Raw genomic sequence first — 21,569 nt, 5'->3', positions numbered from 1 at the left:
TTGACATTATTTTGCTAACTTTTAGAGTCAATTATGTTCAATTGAAGATTTATTCGGATCAAATTTCTATTTCAATCCTATTAAACTAAGATTTTTAAAAATTACGAAATGGACGACGCACAGTAATAGAGCAGCTAGATTTGGTCTCATCGTGGACTTTTCCAATCAAAATGATTCGGATTGTGTTCGAGCGCTGTCCTTTCAAAAATCTTATCAGTTTTTTTTTCAATTTTACTGGCCAGTTTTCAAATCAAAATTCTATAAATGACAGGTTTCACTTATAATCCAATGACACCCATATATTTTGCATTCACAGAACAGCTCATGGTCTTCGGCTTCGACTCTAATTTGTTAAACTTTAAATGAATTTTGTCTGCAATTGTTGCACTTCTTGTAGTTTTATAATTTAGTCTCATGCATCTAATTGGCTTCCTTAAGCGGCTTTGATTTGATACCTAAAAGGAGTTACCACTTTGCAAAATCTTGTTTTGAAAAAAAAACTTTTGAACTTTCCCGCCTTTTAATCTTACATTGTCCACCGGTTGCTTGGTCTAACTAATGAGAGGAGCTATCATCTGTCTGGTGAAACAAAAAATAGCCTGTTCAGCAGTTTGAGTTTTGTTTAAAGTATTCGTTTTATATCCTTAACACTTTTTAATAAAAAAAATTAAGGTTTTTGCACATTTGTTCATATTTTTTCACAATGCTGCTGCACCCTTTTTTTCTCGCACCTTGCATTGAATTTTTATTTTTTGCTTGTTTCTTTTGGTTCTTGTAGTCGTAAGAAACACTCTAGTTAACGACAGTTTTCAATAATTTCTATAGCAGTGTCAAAGAACCTTTGTCATTTCCTCATTTGATAACTAATGGTTGAAACGACTTTTACTGTTCTTATTTCAAAAATTTTTCAGAATATTTTTGAAATTAACCCTTTTGTGCTGATTTTTGTCAACTTGTATATTCTTGTAGATTAATCTCATCAAAGAGAGGACCCATAAACGTTTTTGTGAAGCAAACGTTAAACTCAAGGTAATTCAAAAAAAAATTTTTTGAGTTTTGCTTCTAATCAAAAGTTTTGGGTTCTGATTATCTTTTCTTTCCTACAATTTAAAAACAGGTCACCAAATTGTTCAAATGAGACCAAAGTGAACATATATAATCTTTGCAGCTAAAAACTAAGAATTTTAATGGATTCAATACTTTGTAATTTTGTATATTGCAAATAAACTTTAATAATTGCAGTTATTTTATAGCCTTATGGCTCAGTATTACCATTGGCAGTTCCATAGAAGTTATATATAATTCTATCCCAAATTTTAGTTAAAATCTATTGATTGTTATGACTTTTGCAATTATTTGGTTTCATAAAACTCAATGGCTGTTTGAACGCTAATCCTTTTATCTTTTGGTCGAGTTATCTAGTATCAACAAGTACAGGTCCCATTCCCTTTCTAGGACAATTGTGTATGTGTAATTTAAGTTCTACCTGATGGTTTTTTTATTTTGTTACTAAGTGCTATTAAAAAGATATTTTTTCGTAATTATTGGTTTTTGTTTATTTTGCTGTTTCTCTTGTGTCGTAGTCTTACTGATGAGAGATCTCATGGGCCCCAACTGTGGCAAGGTATTGCTTAATTTATTTAGTAGTTTGGGTTTGCAACAATTTGTTTTACGCAAACAGCTCTGGTTTTACTTATTTGTCCAATTGTTCTTGAGCAATATGTGAATTTTTGATGTCTTTAGTTATACATTGTTTATTGTCTTTTCTCGTTGTCTAATTAACGGCAAGTCTCATCGGTCTTCTAATGCGGCATGGAATTATTTCATTCATTTAGTAATTTTGAGTTTAACAATTTTTTACTCAAAATTCCATTATTTTCGAATAGTTAATTTTGAAAGTTTCCTATATATTCACTTGGTAGACAATTAATTCAAAAACTTGCATGAGCAATGTCGGTACATTAGTGCCAAGGCACGTTACCACAACCCCCTCCCCCTCCAATTGCTGCAAATAAATATACAATAATGGGGAGGTGATTGCTATAATTTCGTGAGGAAGGGGGGCTAAACTAGGTAATTAGCAGATGTCATAATGGTTTATCATCCTGATTATTCATGAATTCCATCCACATCTCATTACCATATATATGTCTTAGAGGTTTCAATTACGATTATTTATTACAATTGATGAAATACTATCGTAGGGAAACAGCAGCCCCTTCACAGGAACAAATTTGTTGCGTCTACTCACCTGAATCGGAATTCTCCTATGGGCGGCTGAGCGTAGGGAATACCCAGAAACTCCCTGACGATCTTGCCATTGGGAAAAGTCTTTTCAGTTCCAACCACTGTATTCAAAGAAATATCAGAACGATCCTGACTTGACAGCACAACACGCGCTGTGTTCGAACAAGTAACTTGGCTGATAAAACAAAACCAATTGGATACAAGCAGGCAGAAATTGAATTTCAGCTCCATTATCTTCGTTACGCCACAAAATATACATTTTGTTTGACCCTAGTCTGCTACCGACGGCTATCTTGCAAGATATTATCCAAAAGGCAAGGATGTTGCAAGCTAAAAGCCAATCTTGCAAGACTATCAAGACAAGCGTCCAACTCTTTCAAGAATCGTTCAAGATACGCGACCGATTCTTGCAAGATCTTGCAGGATAAGCGCTTGATTTAGACTAGGGGGAAAATATAGTCCATTTTATCGCTGTTTTCCGCAATAGTTAATGACAACGTGTCAATTAGACATATATGAAAAAAAGACTAATTAGTATAATTGTATAAAATTGAGAAAACTTGGTCCCTAAATTAGATTTTAATTAATTAGACGGAAAATTTGAGGACTCAATCTAAATCTAATTGAAGCTGTTGTCCACAAAGACCCCAAACTGTACGTTTTGCGGCGTAGTGATATTATTTGTTTTCAAAATATATTTTTTTCGGAACTATTGTAATAAATAAATAGACATTGGGTTACAGCGGCTACTGTTTACAACAATTCTCTATATGTGAAACGGTTATTAATAGGAGAATGTTTGCAGTTAAATAGGGAATAGGTAGACACTGTGGAACTTCTTTGGTTTTGAAACTAAGATTTAGCAAATCCTCCTAATCCCCTAGCAACATGACACCCGTGCAACACATGCAGCCCATTTTCAGCCCCAAATGCTTTTATTGATAGGCATTTTATGAACTACTAACAAGCTCAGATTTAAGCACGTAACTTAAACGATTCATACGAATCAATGTGGCCAGAAATCAATTTTTTTTATCCATTACAGAACTTCGTGCCACAAGTGCGCCGAAATCATGTAACGCTACAGGAATTCCCCTCGGGTGAAATAATTTCAGGAGGTGTCAGGACAATTTACCCAATTCCATTTTACCCAATGCCATTATACCCAACGCCATTTTACCCAACCTGCCATTTTACCCAATGCCATTTTACCCAACCTGCCAACTTACCAAATTTACCCCATTGCTAAATTAACCACAACGACTATTTAGCCGACTAGAAAATAAATGGCCCGTGGGACTTGATATGAGACTATCACAACCGAACATGGAATTAGCGGACTATATAATTAAATGGCCTGTGGGACTTGATATGAAACTATCACAACCGAACATGGGATTATATTGTCCACAAACATTTTAAACCATCCTTGTAATAGCGACTGCTAATGGCGACCGCAATCGGATAATTGAACAAAAAGATCAAAGAGCATTGGGTAAGTTGGTATTGGGTAAAATGGCAGGTTGGGTAAAATGGCGTAGGGTAAATTGTCATGTAACCTTTCAGGAATAAATTCAGAAATTATCCAGAATTTCTTTGTGTTACGCACGACCATAAAGGTTTCACATTATTCCGGTCATTTGTAAAAAATATACATGAATTTCACGAAGCAAAAATTTCCTGGATACATCAAGTCCTTTTACAAATAAAATAATTATCAACAAAATATGGAAAACATTCAAGTTAAAAATGATGTACCTGAAAAAGCTGAGAAAACAATATGAACGATGAATGCATGGTTCCAATTCATTAGCTACAAAAGAAAATTCTTAAATTAATTTACTTTAGGAAACGTTTCGATCAAAGCGAAGATCTACTCAATGCAAACAAAATTCTAACAGCTTTTGAATAACACCTATGCTAAAGTTTGTTTTAAAATCGATAAATATTTTCCATGCAAAGGAACATCTAAATATGTTTCAGTTTGAAAGACAATGTAATAACAAGACGAGCACAACATATTACTAAAAGCGCCTTTATGCAAAACTAAACGAACAAAATTCAAGAAGTCGTAGGGAGTCAAAACTGATTAACGGTTTGAAAGCTCAAGGACTCTAACCAGACTCAATGGGCAATTTCACCAATCACCAAAATGTTACTGATGATACTTCCGTCACAAAATTTAGCCGAAAGTCTCCTGACAAAGTCTGCTTTTGTTAACAAAATCTGGATGTTCGCTCAAGTAAGCTTTAGTACGCCTTTTAAGCGGCAAAACAGTAGTGAATTGTTAAAATTTAGAAATTAAATTTGGCGCGATAATTTGAATCCGATATTTTGAAAAGTATTTAAAAAATTCAATAAGTTCATCACCTATGTTGTATCATTCTGTGCACACTGTGAAGTAACATTTGCAAATTTGCATTTTTAAAATTAAAAATGGTTTTTTGTATAAGTTAACGAAATCAGGATGCTCACTTAAGTAAGCTTCAATAAGCCGTTTAAGCAGGAAAACAGTACTGAATTGTAAAATTTTAGCTTTTAAATTATGCGTGATGCTTTGAATCGGATTTTTGGATAAGTCTCAAAAATTAAATTTTTTAAGCTTATCACCTATGTTCTATATTTTTGTGCACACTATGCAGTAGGCCGAACAACCTCATTGCGTGTTCTTTCTTAGCTTGAAGTTTAACATACTTTGCTGATTGTACTACTCTATTGTAAATTTTGTTGTTTTGATTTAATATGTCTTATTCTGTATTTATATCAAGCAAGTGAGGATCAATTAACTCTCTCTTTCTCTCTCTTTAATATTTAGCAAACTACCACTAAATCTGGACAACATCTAAGACACAAGGTCCATTGAGATACTTTGAAGAGTTGTTTAGCTTTAAAGTTTTTGCAAAACAAGGTTTTCGAACTAACCAACTCCCAAATTTTGTTCCGATGTTTATCGAGGTCACTAAAAATATCAAATATTTTTTATTTAAGCATAGAAGTTGTCAATTAACGTTTGATAATCCAATAAGGTATTCTTTCATAAAACTCTTTGAAGAGCTGTCTAAGTTTTTCTTTTTGTATTTTGATTTAAAAAAAATTCAACAATTTTGGCAACATTAACGGCAAATCTCCCCTTATTTTAGGCTGATTGTTTGTGAATGTGTGCAAGTATCAATTGGATTCAAAAATCAAGAAATATATATGATGCTGAATATAAAGATAATGACAAAAATTTTGGCACGGTTCATACTAATAAAAAATATGGACCACTTATTGTTTATTTAGCAATATTCAGCAACTTCAGCCAAAATTATAACTTAAAAAAGCCAGCTGCATTTGAGCTTGCTGCTAAGATGAACAAAATTTTGATTTAATCGATTTACAAGGTATGCGTGATGCTTTGAACCGGATTTTTTTGAAAGTCTAAAAAATTATAATTTTTCGTAAGTTCATCACCTATGTTGTATATTTCTGTGCACATTGTGTTGTAGGCCGAACAACCTCATTGCGCGTCTTTTCTTAGCTTGAAGTTCAACATACTTTGAAGATTGTACTACTCTATTGTAAATTGTGCTGTTTTAATTTAATTTTTCTTATTTTGTATTAATATCTTGCAAGTGAGGATCAATTAACTCTCTTTCTCTCTCTCTCTCTCTCTCTTTCTCTCTCTCGTTGAGCTGAAACAAAGAATACTGAAGATATAGGTAACGAAATTATACGACTCAAGTGTTGGAATTTTTTCAAGTACCTTAATGTTTAGTAGTCAAGTACCTTAAACTACCACTAAATCTGGACTACATCTAAAACACAAGGTCTGTCGAGATACTTTGAAGAGTTGTTTAGCTTTAAAGTTTTTGCAAGACAAAGTTTTCGGGCTAATCAACTCCCAAATTTTGTTCGGAACTTTTTCGTGGCCATCAAAGATATCAAATATTTTTAAACTGAGCATAGAAGTTGTCAATTAACGTTCGATAATCCAATACGAAATCCTTTCATAAAACTTTTTGAAGAGCTGTCTAAGTTTTTCTTTTGTATTTTGATCTAGAAAATACATTTCAACAATTTGGGCAACATTAACAGCAATTCTCCCTTTATTTCAGGCAGATTGTTTGTAATTGTATGCAAATATCAATTGGATTGAAAAATCAAGAAATCTATATGATGCTGAATAAAGATCTTGACAAAAATTTTGGTACGGATCATACTGATAAAAAATATGGACAACTTATTGTTAATTTAGCATTATTCAGTACCTTCAGCCAAAAATAAAATTCAAAGAAGCCAGTTGCATTTGAGCTGGCTGCTAAGATGAACAAAATTTTGATTTAATTGATTTACAAGGTTTGCGTGATAAATTGAACCGGATTTATTGAAAAGTGTAAAAAAAATTTTCAATAAGTTTACCACCTATGTTGTATATTTTTGTGCATACTGTGAAGTAGGCCGAACAACCTCATTGCGTGTCTTTTGTTATCTTGAAGTTTAACAAACTTTGCTGATTGTACTACTCTATTGTAAATTTTTTTGTTTTGATTTAATTTTTCTTATTCTGTATTTATATCTTACAAATGAGGATCATTTAACTCTTTTTTTCTCTCTCTCTCTCTCGTTGACCCTTGAAAAATATTGAAGATATGGGTAACGAAATTATACGACTTGTGTTGAAATTTTTTCAAGTACCTTAATATTTAGCAAACTACCACAATCTGGACTGCATTTAAATCACAAGGACTGTTGAGATACTTTGAAGACTTGTTTAGCTTTAAAGTTTTTGCAAAACAAGGTTTTCGGACAAACGAACTCCCAAATTTTGTTCCGAAGTTTTTCGGGGCCATCAAAGATATCAAATATTTTTTAATTAAGCAAAGAAATTTTCAATTAGCGTTCGATAATCCAATCAGGTATCCTTTCATAAAACTTTTTGAAGAGCTGTCTAAGTTTGTTTTCTTCTGTATTTTCTTGTAGAAAAAAAAACTTTTTCAACAATTTCGGCAACATGAACGGCATATCTCGCCGCATTCCATGTTTGTAATTGTATGCAAATATCGATTGGATTGGAAAATCAAAATATATAGATGATGCTGACTATAAAGTTATTGACAATACATTTGGTACGGTTCATACCAATAAAAAATATGGACTACTTATTGTTTATTTAGCATTATTCAGAAACTTCAGCCAAAATTATAATTTAAAGAAGCCAGTTGCATTTGAGCTCGCTGCTAAGATGAACAAATTTTTGATTTCATCGATTTACTAGTTTTCACAGAAAACGTAATGAGGGTAATACTTCCGTTTTTGCTTCATCCTGGAACAACGGAAACTTCATATTCTTTGCCTCAGTTATTAATTTCTCAACACTTAGAGTTCACATAGAGTTCCCAACACTTCACTCTATTTGCTTTAACAGATCCACATGCTAGAGTTCTCCCAATTTGTACAATTTCGATACAACTAATCAAAAACTGTTTTATCTGTATTCCTTGAAGTAAATATATGCATATCATTTCGAATAGAAATAATTAACTCTGTCTTAGCCTCATTGCATAGCAAAAAAACATATTTTTGCACAGTACGAGTTGACCTAGCACTTGGTTTGTAGAATATGTACAAGAAATTTAATTAACTTCAAGCAATTTTAAGTTTTTGTTTCCATTTTATGTTTTTTTTTCAATTGCTATTTCGACAACCGTTCACAGGAATTTAATCTTTCTATTGCTAATGAATTTCAAAGACAATTTAAAAAAATAAGGGCTTTTGTTGGAAAAGATCATATAAAATGACCTAAAATTTCCTGCAAAGATGTGCAAGCTTTCTAGATTTTGTTATGGTCATTTTTTTGTTCCTGTCAGTAATATCAAATAATACTCTCTCTCTCTCTCTCTCTCTCTCTCTCTCTCTCTCTCTCTCTGTAGGAAAAACGAAGCCTTACCATTCAAACTACGAAAAGCATCAGCGACGCCTCATTCTTTCTCTTATTTTCTTTTCGAGCAAATAATTTCAGCCGTGAAACTTTAAAGTTAAATTTCTGTACGTTGAAATGTGTCAAAACTTGCTGACAAAAAAACTTCACACAACAACAATAAAACAAAAATTTTTTCATAAATTAAACATTAGTGTTTTAAAGTATTTGAAAATACGTACATATTTATTGTTCAAAGACACAATTTTTTTCAGAAATTTTTCAGAAAAACTTCCGGTTGGATCAATGCTAGAAGGCAGAGGAAAGGAGCACTTGGTGATAGGAAAACGTTCGTTTTTTTAGTCTTTGTCTCCTGTCACAATTATGATCCGCGAAATTTATGAGTAAACAAAAGTTAAAAATTTTTAACTAAAAGTTTTACATTTACATATCAAAATTAATTCACGTTTGATGATTTATAATTGGATAACAATAGATTAATTAATATAAGATCTGAAGTTACAAAACAACTGTACAGTATTAATGATTCGTTAACTCATGATACGCGACGACAAAAAACCATCAAAAATCTGCTACCATGTCAATTTTACGGTTCTTCTTTTTTCATAGTCGTTTCATACTCGTATGCATTATTATCCTGAATACATAAAATGACCATATTAACGCTGTTTTCCAGTCTTATTTAGGCTTCCAAATGAAATTTTCTGTTCAAAATTTTCGGCGTTCTTAATTTTCTCAGTCTAAATGTTCAACCGTATCAAATGTTGTTTTATTCAGTGGCATGGTAACTTGTGTATTCTTCCTTTGCATCTTTTGCGTAAAATTTATATTTTGACTTGTGCATTGTAAAAAAACAAGTCAGTTGTAAAATGGCTGAAAATTTATTAGACTGCGCACAATAAAAAAAATTGACTAATTTTTTCAACACGTCTTTCACATAGTATTATTAATGAAACATCTCATCTAAAATGAGGTTCCACATGAACCCAAGGATTGTTCGCGTGCCACATTGTTGACATCTGTCGCTTCCATCGTGAGCAATCTTAAATCCTTCTTTAGACGGATTTCGAAAAATTCGAGAATTATTCTTTTCGTGCTCTGAAATTTTTTGCAACAGCAAAAAGTGGCCGATCCACAAATGCTTTGAAATTCACTGTTTTATGTCAACATGTCGCAACCAATTTCTTAGGCTTACATAGGCTTAACAACAGATAAAAAAAAAGCAAAAGAACAAAATTAAGATAATACAAAAACGCTTAATTTCTATTTAAGTTTTGTCAGTATGCTCATTATGTAGTTTGGTTTGGACTAAAAACTTTGAACGAGAATACAAAAAAGAATTAGTATAATTCAGCACAGAGAAATGTATGACCCATCGATCTTCCAATCTGCCTGGTCGTGATTTTGCTTTTTAGAGTCACTTGTATCTCCGTTGATTACAGATTAAGTTAAAATAAAAACTTTGCTAAGGAAAATTTGTCAAAAAGTGGAATATTAAACGGCGTTACTTCAAAAACAGCATCTTTTGCAAATTCACTGCTCTTTAGCCAAAAAGTTTGTCTTTTGAGCACAAACTTCCTATATATTTTATTAACCGCCTTGTTCGTCAATCATGATACCAGCTAGAAGCGACATCAATTAATTTTTTTTCAGTCATTTTTTTCATTCTTTCCTCTTCTAGGTGCAACAACTACGGCGTCAACATTTTCTTTTATCTCATAAGCAAAGAGTTGCATTTTTGGGCACACATGAGATGTTGTGGCGTTACGCTTCATATCTGTTTAAAGTTAATAAACCATCACTGTTCGAAAAGACAAACAATTTTAACAGCTTCAATTTATTTGAAAATCATTAAAAACAATACAGGTCTTTTCCTGCAAACTGCGGTTTTATCTAGCCTCGGTAACATACCGAAGAGCCTATTTTAATATAAACATTCTTTCTTTAGGATAGCTTTTGAAAGATAATATCATAATGACAAACTAAGCAATTATTGGTAAAATTAGACAAAAATGAAAAAAAACGGAGTAAATGGATTAATCCGAACGATTGTTCGGCGATCTATCAATACCTTTCATATGGATTGGTGAAAAATAAGTCAGGAGAAAGATTTGAAAATTTTTAAACAATGAAACTGCTTTTGTATAAAAACTTCCATTGAATCAATTTCGTTTTCGTTGAGGCTGGCAAACAAGACTTCAGGCGCATTTGTTGATGATATTACAAAATAAAGAGATCTAAAACACATTTTCATGGTCTTTCTTGATACTTCATGATGTACCAAAATTTAATTTTACTATTTTGATATTCAAGCAGAATTACTTTGATTAATGCTACTTTCAAACATACCCGGCAGATTGCAGGAAAATAATTCATTGATTCAAATAACCCCGATTGGGATTGAAAAATGAAAAAAGAAACTGATTTAACTAAGAACTCTTAAAGCGCAAATTATTTTGATTTCATTTCGTAGTTAGACACACTCCTGTTTCTTAATGAGAGGATAAAGGGTCTAGTATCAAAACCAGTAAGTATTAGAGATGGTAACTAAGACTAAAAGAATAATTAGAACAATTAACTTACAATAAATTGGTCTAACTGATTCGATTAGGATAATCGTAACTAGAAGCCATGAGACCCGTCATTAATGATATTAAGATATGAGCCAACAAAAAGCCCAATAGAAAATTGCCAAACTGAAAAAAACTTTCAAAATTTCTGGACAAAAATCCCCGTCCAAGTCGTAGAAAGCATAAGTTAACGCTGAACAGGAAAAAAGTATCGATTCAAATAACCCAAACAAGCACCATGTGAGACCTGTCCCTAATGAGATTAAATGACAAGACCAAAAAGAAGCAAAACTCAAAAATTCACTAAAAAGTTTTGAGAAAAATTATTGTCAAGTCATGAAAAACTGTAGCCGTTAACTCAAACCATTGATTATGTTCAGCTATTTCTCATTATTAACCAATCAGCCCTACCAGCAATGATACGATCAAATGATAAGACAACCGAAATAATCGAAAACGGGACAAATCAAATGTTCTAATATTCTATAACCACAAAATGTGTCAAAGTTATAACAAGCATTAGTTGCCGTCGAATTCAAGCAATTGCAAAAAAGTGCAATTAGAAGACATACGTATTATATTAAAAGCACTCAAGAGAAATAAAACAACTGGAAATAGAAGTCAGAAAGACGCACGTGAAAAAAATTATCTCAAAAATTGAAAACTTTTTTAAATACCAATTTTTCACTTCCTTTAAAAGGTAGTTCTAAAAAAGGCCTCAAACCTACTCCATTTTTCGCTCTCCTTACTTCTTCAGATTGACCAAAATCACCATTCTATTTACTTCTCACTGACGTGAAAAAGCCGAAAACAGCGTAAACAACCTTAAAAAACATAACAGGAAGACTGCGGAACCGACTCGAAGTAGACATTACCTCAGAAACCAAGCAATTACTAATCAAACAAAATGTATGAATATTCTCTGCTCATTTATGCCTCTATTCTTTAATGGCTATTTTGAAACGACATAAATTAAAAACGGAAAGAACATGAGAAAAACAAAATCTGTTAAAATCTGATAAGGAATCCGACAAACTACAACTTCCTACGAAATGCAAACTCTGCTTCCTATCAATTACTCCGTGACAATCCTCTAAAATCTTTTTCTGCTCGAGCAGAACACTGCCAACATATTCCATAAGTCTTTCACCCTTTTGGACAAGTATCTATTACTCTATTAGATGCCTCAATTTCTCGATTGAAAATAAATATATGTAGAAAACTCTAACTCTAAAGTTTTGAAGATCAGATATTGAATAAAATAGTTTCTTTCGAATACCAGTTTTGATAACACAGGCAAAGGTAGTGGAATGTGTATAGTACACTAGAGTTTAATTTAGATTTAGGCCGCGCGGTTGGTTGCAATTGAATCTCGAATCCCGTCCTCAAAAGTTGGCTGGAAGAATTCAGTTTCATCGCCAAAATATAAACGCCACGTTAATGACTTCGGGTTGTTATCTTCTCGAGATTCATACTTTTCTTTTTGGTTATCAATAAGTGTACCTCTGAAGTGAGGATTTAATCGACAATCTCCGCATGCACATGCTTCGCAGCCAGCTTCGAAATGTTTTCCAGACAAAGGAAGATCTAATTTCCTAATAGGCTTGTCTTTCTTTCTATTGTAGAAGTATGACAAAACAATTGTAAGAAGTAATTCCATAGCGTAAAGTTTGTCGTTGTTATCAATGCGGGGAATATTGTACTCCATGTTGTGGCACTTTCTACACATTTGGCCATATTGCTTCAAAATCCGAACTTCTCCCCGGCGGTGCTTGGGCACTACTCGGTATTGAAACTTCACTTGGCTATTCGCTGATGTAAAATTCACATCACACACGCCGCATTTGTGATATCCCACACACTTGACAGACCATATAAGAAACTTTCCATCGGCGACTGATCTCACAGGCGCCAAAAGTTCGCTCTCAAGTTCACTAAAAACTTCTTGGAAACACAGAAACCATTCATGATTTTCTGACGGCTGGGACATTTTTGGGCATACCCATTACAACCTCAAATAATAGCAAGTTAGGTTAAATATGTACGTTTTGCTTTAAAGTTTCCTAGTGACATTTCTCAACTGGTAGAGCAATTAATTCGTTGCAGACAAGTTAGACTGGAGTGATACAAAACTATTTAGACCAATCTAGTTGAGTTTTATTGACTTTTTAAAACTTCCAAAATTTTATAACTAAAAATTATTACTCTTAGAATTCGGAAGTCTGCTGTTTTCAATATTTCAATTTAGTGGATTTAATCATTTTGTAGTTAATTTACTACAAAGGCGTTTTAATCGTCACAATGATAGCAATTGCGAAGACATTTGAATTTTAAATTGATAAATTTTATTTCGACTTTTATATCTGCAAAACATGTATTTACGAGTGTCCTCGAGTAATTCGTCGCATAGTGCTCGTGTTAAATCTCGGCTTTCACATTCGTCTCGCGTGTTGATATTTGGCTCTTTTGTGCAGTGCTCTCAAAGTCATGAGTTTTTTTCTGCTCTATAAGTTAGTATTTAAACGCTTTCAAGTAGTCACAGTGCGTAGCCAAATGTCCAACTATGAAGATGGTAAAGCAACTGACATAGCTGGCAGATTGCCAGAAAATAGCCGCAACAGATTCGTAGATCTGAAGTCTCAAAAAAAGAGTAACAAAGACAGACCAAAAAAATCTGTTTTTGCTGCCTCTATTAGCTCCTCTCAAATACCCTTCATTTAGAGTGACACACACCTATTTGACCTTATCTCTATGAATAAAAAAACAGTCAATTTCAAAGTAAAGGAGACATTTTTGAGAGAGGTAAATCAAGTGTGACCAAAAAACTAATCACGCGAATGAACAAAAAAACTCGCTCCATTAAGAGCGAAAAATGACGTACGCACGCACTTCAGCTGAAATTGCGTGAACGAATGAAAAAAAAAGCAGGATTGAGTTGTTGTGACGTCATATGGTCGTAAAATTTGGTTGTGACGTCAAAATTTTAAGTTATTAAAACAATTGGTAACGTTAAAAAAGTACGACATTATTAGGATGGTCAGAAAACTGATAGGCAGAAAAAGCTGACAAGGCTATCAATTGCCCTCAAATAAATCATGATTCTAATCTCAAAAAGATCGCGAAAGCAAATGGCAGATAATAATAACAATACCTTAGAAACTAAGTTACTTTTTTCAAAAAAGAAAATGTAAGAATCAGAAAACCACTACAATTAGGTTTCTAATCACTGAAGGTGAAACAAAAGCAACATATACTTCTTCCTTGTTGTATATCTGCAAGACAATATGATTTAATAATATTTCAAAAATTTAAAAAATCATAGAAAAGACATATGCAACAATAATATTCAAAGGCAAACAATCGTTTAAAAACAAAACTAAGGCCGGAAGAAAATTAGAATAAAGTAATAAAGGGAGATCTTGGAAAACGCTTTCTAGAACACTCTCAGTACTGCCTTATCTCGAATGAAATTATTTGCAAAACCAACAAAATGACAAAAATATAAGAAAAAGCTGAATTCAATCAATTTTTTATTAACTGAAAAAATCAATATAACCAATATAAATATAGGCAAAAGGACAAAGCTAGAATGATACAAACTAGATTGTTAAGAATATGGACACAATGTAAGGAACACCGTAATAGAGACTTAATCTTGATTTTTGAAAATTAAAAATCAAAATGAACAAAATCAAGAAAAAAGCATTGATTTCATGAAGTTTCATTGTTCAGTATTCGATTCATAAAAAGGACATTGAGTCAACCCAAACAAAGATCCATCCTACTGAACTTAACAAAAAAACAGCAGAATTCAAACAAACAAACCATTGAAAAATTTTGCAAAAGAAATTGTTAAAAAATTTATGAAAAATGGACGGCATTTATGAAAAAAATTTTTCAACTGTTTTTCAAAAACTTAACGCTAAAAAATGATTGAATCTTTATTGAAACGAAATTAAATTCTCCAATTTTTCCCAAAAAGACTACATCTAGTTATTAAAACCAAAATACCGACAAAAACCTGAGAAAATTAGGAATCTCTGTTTTTAGAACTACTAAAATCGGATTTCAGAACCTCTAAAATCGGATTAGCATACGTACAAAAATACATCGATGCCAAACGAGGCGTTTAAGTTTATGAATTATCAATGCGAAATTACCATATTAATTGATTTTTGACAAAAAGACGGCTGAAAGATCCAAAAATGAAGAAATTAATAGAAAAAAATCTGAAAAAATATGAAGAATTTTGAAAAAATATATGAAAAGAAAAAATATGTGCTTATTTTGAACGTTAAACGCATTTGCATGCTCTGAAAAACACCGTGGTATCAATTGCCGGGGTCTAAATTTCAATATAGCATCGAATGAAAATCATTTCTACAAAAAAAAAAAATTAGAAGCAAAAAAACGGAGTCTTAGACGAAAAAACGGCTAAAACTGTTATCTATATGCACGATTCTGTCAAAAAATACTTTTCAAAGTCAAAAGTCATTTCCTAAACGCAGCGCATGATCAAAAATCTTCTCTCGCTAAGAAAAAATTATGTCACAGCAATTTTTCTTACTTTCGCTTTTAGGTCAAAACAGCGTCTGAACGAACAGTACCTCCGTTAAAAGGCCAATAATAGCCCCAGCTATCGCTGTGCGGCTGTTAAAAAGATGATTCAGCAGCCTTTAGAATCATTCACTTTGGAGCGAGATGAGCAAAAAGAATCCCTCGACGTTAAAAGTCTGTACAACAATGTACCTGTAGATGAGGCGGTTCAAATTGCTCTTAGAGAACTATACACCATAGACGAGGTTCCGAGGTCATCTATGAAGACCCTTTGCGACTAGCCATAACGAATGTTGACTTTACGTGTAACAAATGGCACAAGTAGAGAAGAGAATGTGCATTAATTGTATCCGACGTTTTTTTTTTTTTTTTCATGGGAAACGCGTCGAGGGCGAATAGTTTAAAAACTGGTTGCATGCAAAATGCCCACGAATTACTGTCGCGGAGAAAAACACGTAAGAGGTTGAGTGTATCTGTTTATATTGTGCAGAAAAAAGTAGAACATATTATATCAAAGAGCTAATTGGGTTCACAATCTTCTTATCAGGACTTTTGTCAGCAAATCCTGGAAATTCGTAGACCGTAAATCTTCTTTTTATGCCTTGAGAAGTTTTGCTGCATTTGATGGCTTCGGTTTCCTACTTGTAACCACTTCTAGAATGTCCCTGATTGGAAAATCTCAGCAGAGAATGTGCCCCATGTCTGCTCGTCTTTTTTCGGCAAGAAAATTTGAAATTTTTGACTGATTAGCGAGATTATATAGATCGACGTTAGCTGTTAAATTTGGGTGTCTGATGTTGATACAGTTTTTCAGCAAATTTCTGTGGAATGAACTAAGTTTATCATTGATGGTTTTGTTAGCGGTCCATGTCGGTACAGAAAGATTAAGCGTATATAAAGATCAAAAATGGTTATTTTACACTTGACGGAAATGAATTGGTTGCTCCACACTTCGGTATTTTGACATGGCAAGTCCGGTTATTTATTTTCTGTTTATCTCTGCTTTTTCGTTGAGAATGATTTCGAGCTTCCTTATCTTTTACAGATTTCAGTTTTTTTGTATTCTGCTACTTCTGTTTTCGCTTGGTTTACTTCTAACTGTTACCATTTCAGTACTTGTGTGACATTTTATGACATTTTCTAATTCTTCCATGGTATTACAAAAAACTCGACATCGTCAGCATATTCTAGGCGCGGAGGCATTTTTGCTGGTAAATTTTTATTGTTTCGGCAGGTCTTCTCTTAAATGCGTGGGTCTTCGGAGTTCAGTACGTCATCTTTCTCTCTAAGGTTTTTGTCAAGTAAACCATGAACAACTTTCCGAATAAACAGGCTTCCTGGGGACCTCCTTTGCAATTTCTTTCTTAACCTTGAAAAAGAACAAAAAAAACATACCCGGCAGATTGCCGGAAAATAGCCGCCGTTGATTCCAATAAGCATGATTGGGATTGAAAGAAAAGATATTGAAAAAAAAGATTTTTGTACAAAAACATTTTTTAAGTCCGATTTATTTTGATGGCATTTCGTAGTTGAACATAACGTACTTCTGTTTCTTAGAGAGAACCTACAGGGGCTACTATCAATACCAATAAGCATTAGAGATGGTAACTAAGACAAAGGAACGACGTTCAAATAGCGGGCATCTAAAATTGGGCTTTATGGGTTTATCCCGTTTCTAATTCTGACTTCAATATTTTATACTGACTCTGTTCATTTTGAATTGCTTTGCTGAGCAACTGATATTCAAAATCACTTTTAGCAGAATGAGAGAAGACCATTTTTGAAGACCATTCCAGAGGAATGGTCTTCAAAAATTGTGAATCAGACTCTAGAAAAAATAATAAGTGGCGGTAAAGACCAATTAAGAACAACACCAAAAGAGCATCAAAAAAGCAAGACTAAATCTAATGATAAGCCAACTATTTTTCTACAATACAGAGGCAACCTCACTCAAAACTTCGCAAGCAAATTGAAGAAACTATGCGAATTGCAAGTAGTTTTTACAACGCGAAAATTAAGATCGTGCCTCCCCACCCTGAAATCATCCTTTGATAGAGATCTGAAATCCCACGTGGTATATGAAATTAAATGTAATGGATGCGGATCCATCTATGTTGGGCAAACAAGCCGGCATGTTACCACAAGGATAACAGAACATCAAAAGAAGGATTCACAGGTGGGTCAACATCTAGTTGAATGTCGTGGCGCCACGAATGACATTGAATGGAGAATTCTGGACGCCTGTCGGTCAGTAGAAAAACTAATGATCATCGAAGCTATATATATCAGCAAGCTGAAGCCGGCACTAAACACACGCGACGAATATAGGGGGAGGGAACTCACGCTAAAATATTAGTTCAAATCATAATTTTGACTAAATGAGAATGCATAGGGCAAAAAAACATTTTGTGCATGACAAAACGAAATTTGCAAAACCTCCACAAGAGGGATACTTATGGTTAGGGCAAATTCGGAATAACCCTAAAAATACAAGAACATGGACAAAATCGAAAAATCCGGAATAGGAATGTTTTTAAGTAAATTGATAACAGATGTAAATATGTGTTGTAAATAGGCTAAATATTGTATATAAGGAAAAATTTTCGATTGAAATTTTTAGAATGTTTCCTAGAATTGTTTTAATTGTCATCTCAGACAAATGTAAATACATATTCATTTTATCTTTTAACAATTTGTAAAACAGTTTTAACCTGACGATGAACGTAAAGTTCGAAAACGTTTGTTTTAAGTATTGGAAGTAATTTTAATTTGACAAATTGGTTTCTTTTACAGAGAAGAGAGAAACTAGCCTAGAGAAGTCAAAAAGATACCACGGAAAATCTTGAAAAAGCGGTAAAATGAGGTAAAGCGAAACATTTTTTTAATCGACGAAGTAAAAAAAAAACATAGCAGGACAAGTCCTGAAAAACAATTCAAAGAAATGAATGAAAAACTCAAAAGTACTCCTCCTGAACAGCAGATCAATTGAACAATGCCAGCCAAAACACAAACAAAATCATCTCGAAAAATTGAGAAACAAAAACAATCAAACAAACTAAACAAAAATATACTCATTGCTAAAACTCTTGAAGCTTTTAAACTTAAGGCAAAATTTTTTCCCTTTAAAAACAATAACTTCAAAAATATGTTCGAAACCAATTTTTTTTTCTAAAATTGATCCAGTATTATACCTGCAAGACCTGAAAAAAATTCATTGGCCCTTGAAGATCGATTAACTCGAAAATGACCAAAATATTTAAAAAAAAGAAATGAAATGCAAATTATGCAATAATGCTGAAAATCGTGATATTAATATCTTCAAAATCATTTCTGTGTCTCTAGAAGCTATCCAGTAACCCTATTCAAACCCTTCATAAACTCATTGGCTCAAAGATCGATAAGCAATAATTTTAAGAAAAAATATAAAACTTCAAAAAATAGAAACTCGGTCTATAAAACAGGTGAAAGCCGTTCAATTGCCCCCTAGCACATATTTAATAACATACTATCAAACCCTGGATGAAGTTACCTGGCTACTGAGGCAAGAAAAACTAAATACAAATGTTTCAAAAAGCTTCTATAGTTAAATTATCGAAAAGTTAAATTGTTGAAAAAAATCCATTGAAACTAGCAACCATGTAGTAAATTTTTATCAGAACATGGAATAGGCCTTCTCGCACTTGAGAATGGACAAATATCAAAAATTGACAAACACTTTAGGAAACCTTAAAAAAATTGCAGATTTTATCAAAAATAAGCTAAAATTCGAGGCATTGAAACGTTGGACAGCAATCCATTGTTACTAGAAACTATTCAGTGTCCTATTATTAAACCTTCAAGGAGATTGCTTGGTCCTTGAAGCTGGAAAAACTCAAAAAATGAAAAAATGACGAGAATTTTAAAACCTGAAAAAAATGCGAGTTGTCAAAAAATTGCTATAATTTGTGAAATTCAAAATTTGAAACCTATTCCATGGCCACTAAAGAAATTTTCAGTAACTTATTTTCCAACCCCTAATTAGGTTTTCTGGACCCTGGGAATCAAGCAACCTGAATAATGACAATAAACATAAAAAAATATGAAAAATTATTGCAAGCTTTGTAAAAAAAAAATGCTGAAATTCGTGATGGCAAAAAGTTGAAAACCATTCCATTACCACTAGAAACTATGCAAAAATCTATTATCGAACCCTAGAGGAGGCTTCTTGACACCTGGGGCTGGAAAAACTTAAAATTTTCAAAAAACCTGAAAAAAATTGCAAAAAATTAGTATCATTTTGCGTGTTTGTGTTTGTAGTACCAAAACCTATAGCTCATAAAATGGTCATGGCAAGTAATTTTGTCTCGCAAAAGGCCTTTATCAACTTTTAAAAACTTCAACTTAAGACTAATCAAACAAAAAACTCGAAAAAATCACAAAAAACAAAAAATTCCTAAAAACTCCTAAAAATGACTTTTTAACCTTAAATAAAGGCCATCCCAGCAGCTGCAGCACTATAAGCACTTGAAGTGCTACTAAAGCCCACTTTGGGCCTCTAATGAAACTTAATTTCCGCTGGGTTTTACCTGTTTAACCCGTTTGAAAGATCAAAGTCACTGAAAAATGTGCGAACACATATTAAAAAAACAAAGCAGGACAAGTCCTGAAATACAATGCAAAAAATTGAATCCAGAACCGATCTAATGTACCTGACCAGCAGATCAATTGAACAATCCCAGCCAAAACGACAAAATCTCAAAAGTTGAGAACCTAAAACAATCAAGCAGACTAAACAAAAAATAATCATTGCTAAAACTCTTTGAAGCTTTTAACCTGAAGACCATAAATGATACAATTCAAAATGATCATTAGGTTACGCACAATCTTTTAAAGAGAATTTTTTGCCACTAAAAGTAGATAAATTCGAGAGATATGACAACGGCTTCAAAAAAACTGAGAACAACAAAACAAAGAAATTTTCTAAATCTCGCTGGAACCAATCTTTATCTCTGGAGTTTTGTCATGTGACCCATCTGCAAGACTTAGAAAAACATCGTGAGCCAGACAGATCGTTAAACTCAGAAAATGACAAAATGAATTCAAAACATTTAAAAACAATTAAAAGTTTTAACAAAAATCTTGCTAAAAATGTAATATTACTATCTTCAGAACCCTATCATTGTCTCCAGAGACCCTTATACCTATTGCAATCCTTGAATAGTTTGATTTGCTCATAAAGATCCACAACTTGTAACATGATAATAGTTTTCAGAAAATTTAGAAAAATTTTAAATTTTATCAAGATATTGCTGAAATCCAGAGTTTGATTATAAGCTACTGCATGTTTGCTAGCTTTAATGGAATGTTTATCAATATAACCATTCTATTACCTCTATCAACCATGCAGTAGCCTATAATCAAAATCTGGATGAGGTTCCTGGGCCCCTGGTGCAGGAAAAACTCAAAAATTTCCTAAATGTTTTCAAAAAACTTTAAAAAGTTTAATTTAAAAAACCTGCAAAAATTTGTGATATTGAAAAATTGACAACCAATCGATTGCCACTAGAAACTATGCAGTAACATACTTGCAAACCGTATAGGAGGTTACTCGCCAGTGAGGAACAAATACTAAATTTAAAGAAATTAAAAAAATTGCAATTTTTCTTTTAAAAAGTCGTTAAATTTGAAATATTAAGATCTTGAAACACATTCCCCATTACCAATAAAACTATGCAGTAAAGTATTACCAAAACCTAGAGGAGATTCTTTTGCCCTTGAGGTTAGAGAAACCTAAAAATTGACAAAATTTTCAAACAAAAAAATTGCTAAAACATATGTTGTTAAAATAAACCATTCCATTATCACTAGAAATTATGCAATAACCTCTTTTATACCCAAGAATAAGCTTCTTGACACCAGGGGCTGAAGAACCTCAAAAAATGACGAAAATTTTTCGAAAACCTTGAAAAATTTGTTAAAAATTTGCGTGTTTATGTTTGGAGTACCAAAACATCTAGCTCTTAAAATGGCCATAAAACGTAGTAAACTCATGCCAAACACCATTGTCAAACTTCACAAAGCTCAATTTCAGACTGGTCCAACAAAAATTTGGAAAAACGACGAAAAAAAGCAAAAATTTGCAACATTTTGGTCCAAAAACTCCTAAAAATGACCTTTTAACCTTGAATTACGGCCTTCCCAGTAGCTTCACCACTGTAGTAGTAGTAGTAGTAGTAGTAGTAGTAGTAGTAGTAGTAGTAGTAGTAGTAGTAGTAGTAGTAGTAGTAGTAGTAGTA

The 21,569-nt window shown here is 32.8% G+C and overlaps 2 protein-coding genes across 3 annotated transcripts in view; both read right to left on the bottom strand.

The window, feature by feature from the left end:
- LOC142339575 (acetylcholinesterase-like) overlaps positions 1 to 3,085 on the bottom strand; it is a 30,599-nt gene extending 27,514 nt beyond the window's left edge. Inside the window, exons 1-2 of the mRNA XM_075389719.1 lie at positions 2,906 to 3,085; positions 2,252 to 2,481 (exon numbers count right to left, since the gene is read on the bottom strand). Coding sequence (XP_075245834.1) covers positions 2,252 to 2,478 — 227 coding nt within the window. The 5' untranslated portion in view covers positions 2,479 to 2,481; positions 2,906 to 3,085. The remainder of the gene's footprint in view (positions 1 to 2,251; positions 2,482 to 2,905) is intronic.
- Positions 1 to 21,569, bottom strand: part of LOC142339618 (ADP-ribosylation factor-like protein 5B) — a 463,878-nt gene that overhangs the window by 253,659 nt on the left and 188,650 nt on the right. The window lies entirely within an intron of this gene.

The sequence above is a fragment of the Convolutriloba macropyga genome, chromosome 1, assembly GCF_964194025.1.
Source record: "Convolutriloba macropyga chromosome 1, txConMacr16.3, whole genome shotgun sequence".
NCBI classification, from domain to species: Eukaryota; Metazoa; Xenacoelomorpha; order Acoela; family Convolutidae; genus Convolutriloba; species Convolutriloba macropyga.
The sequence above is the reverse complement of the archived record's forward strand: the minus strand, read 5'-3'. Positions and strand labels throughout refer to the sequence as shown.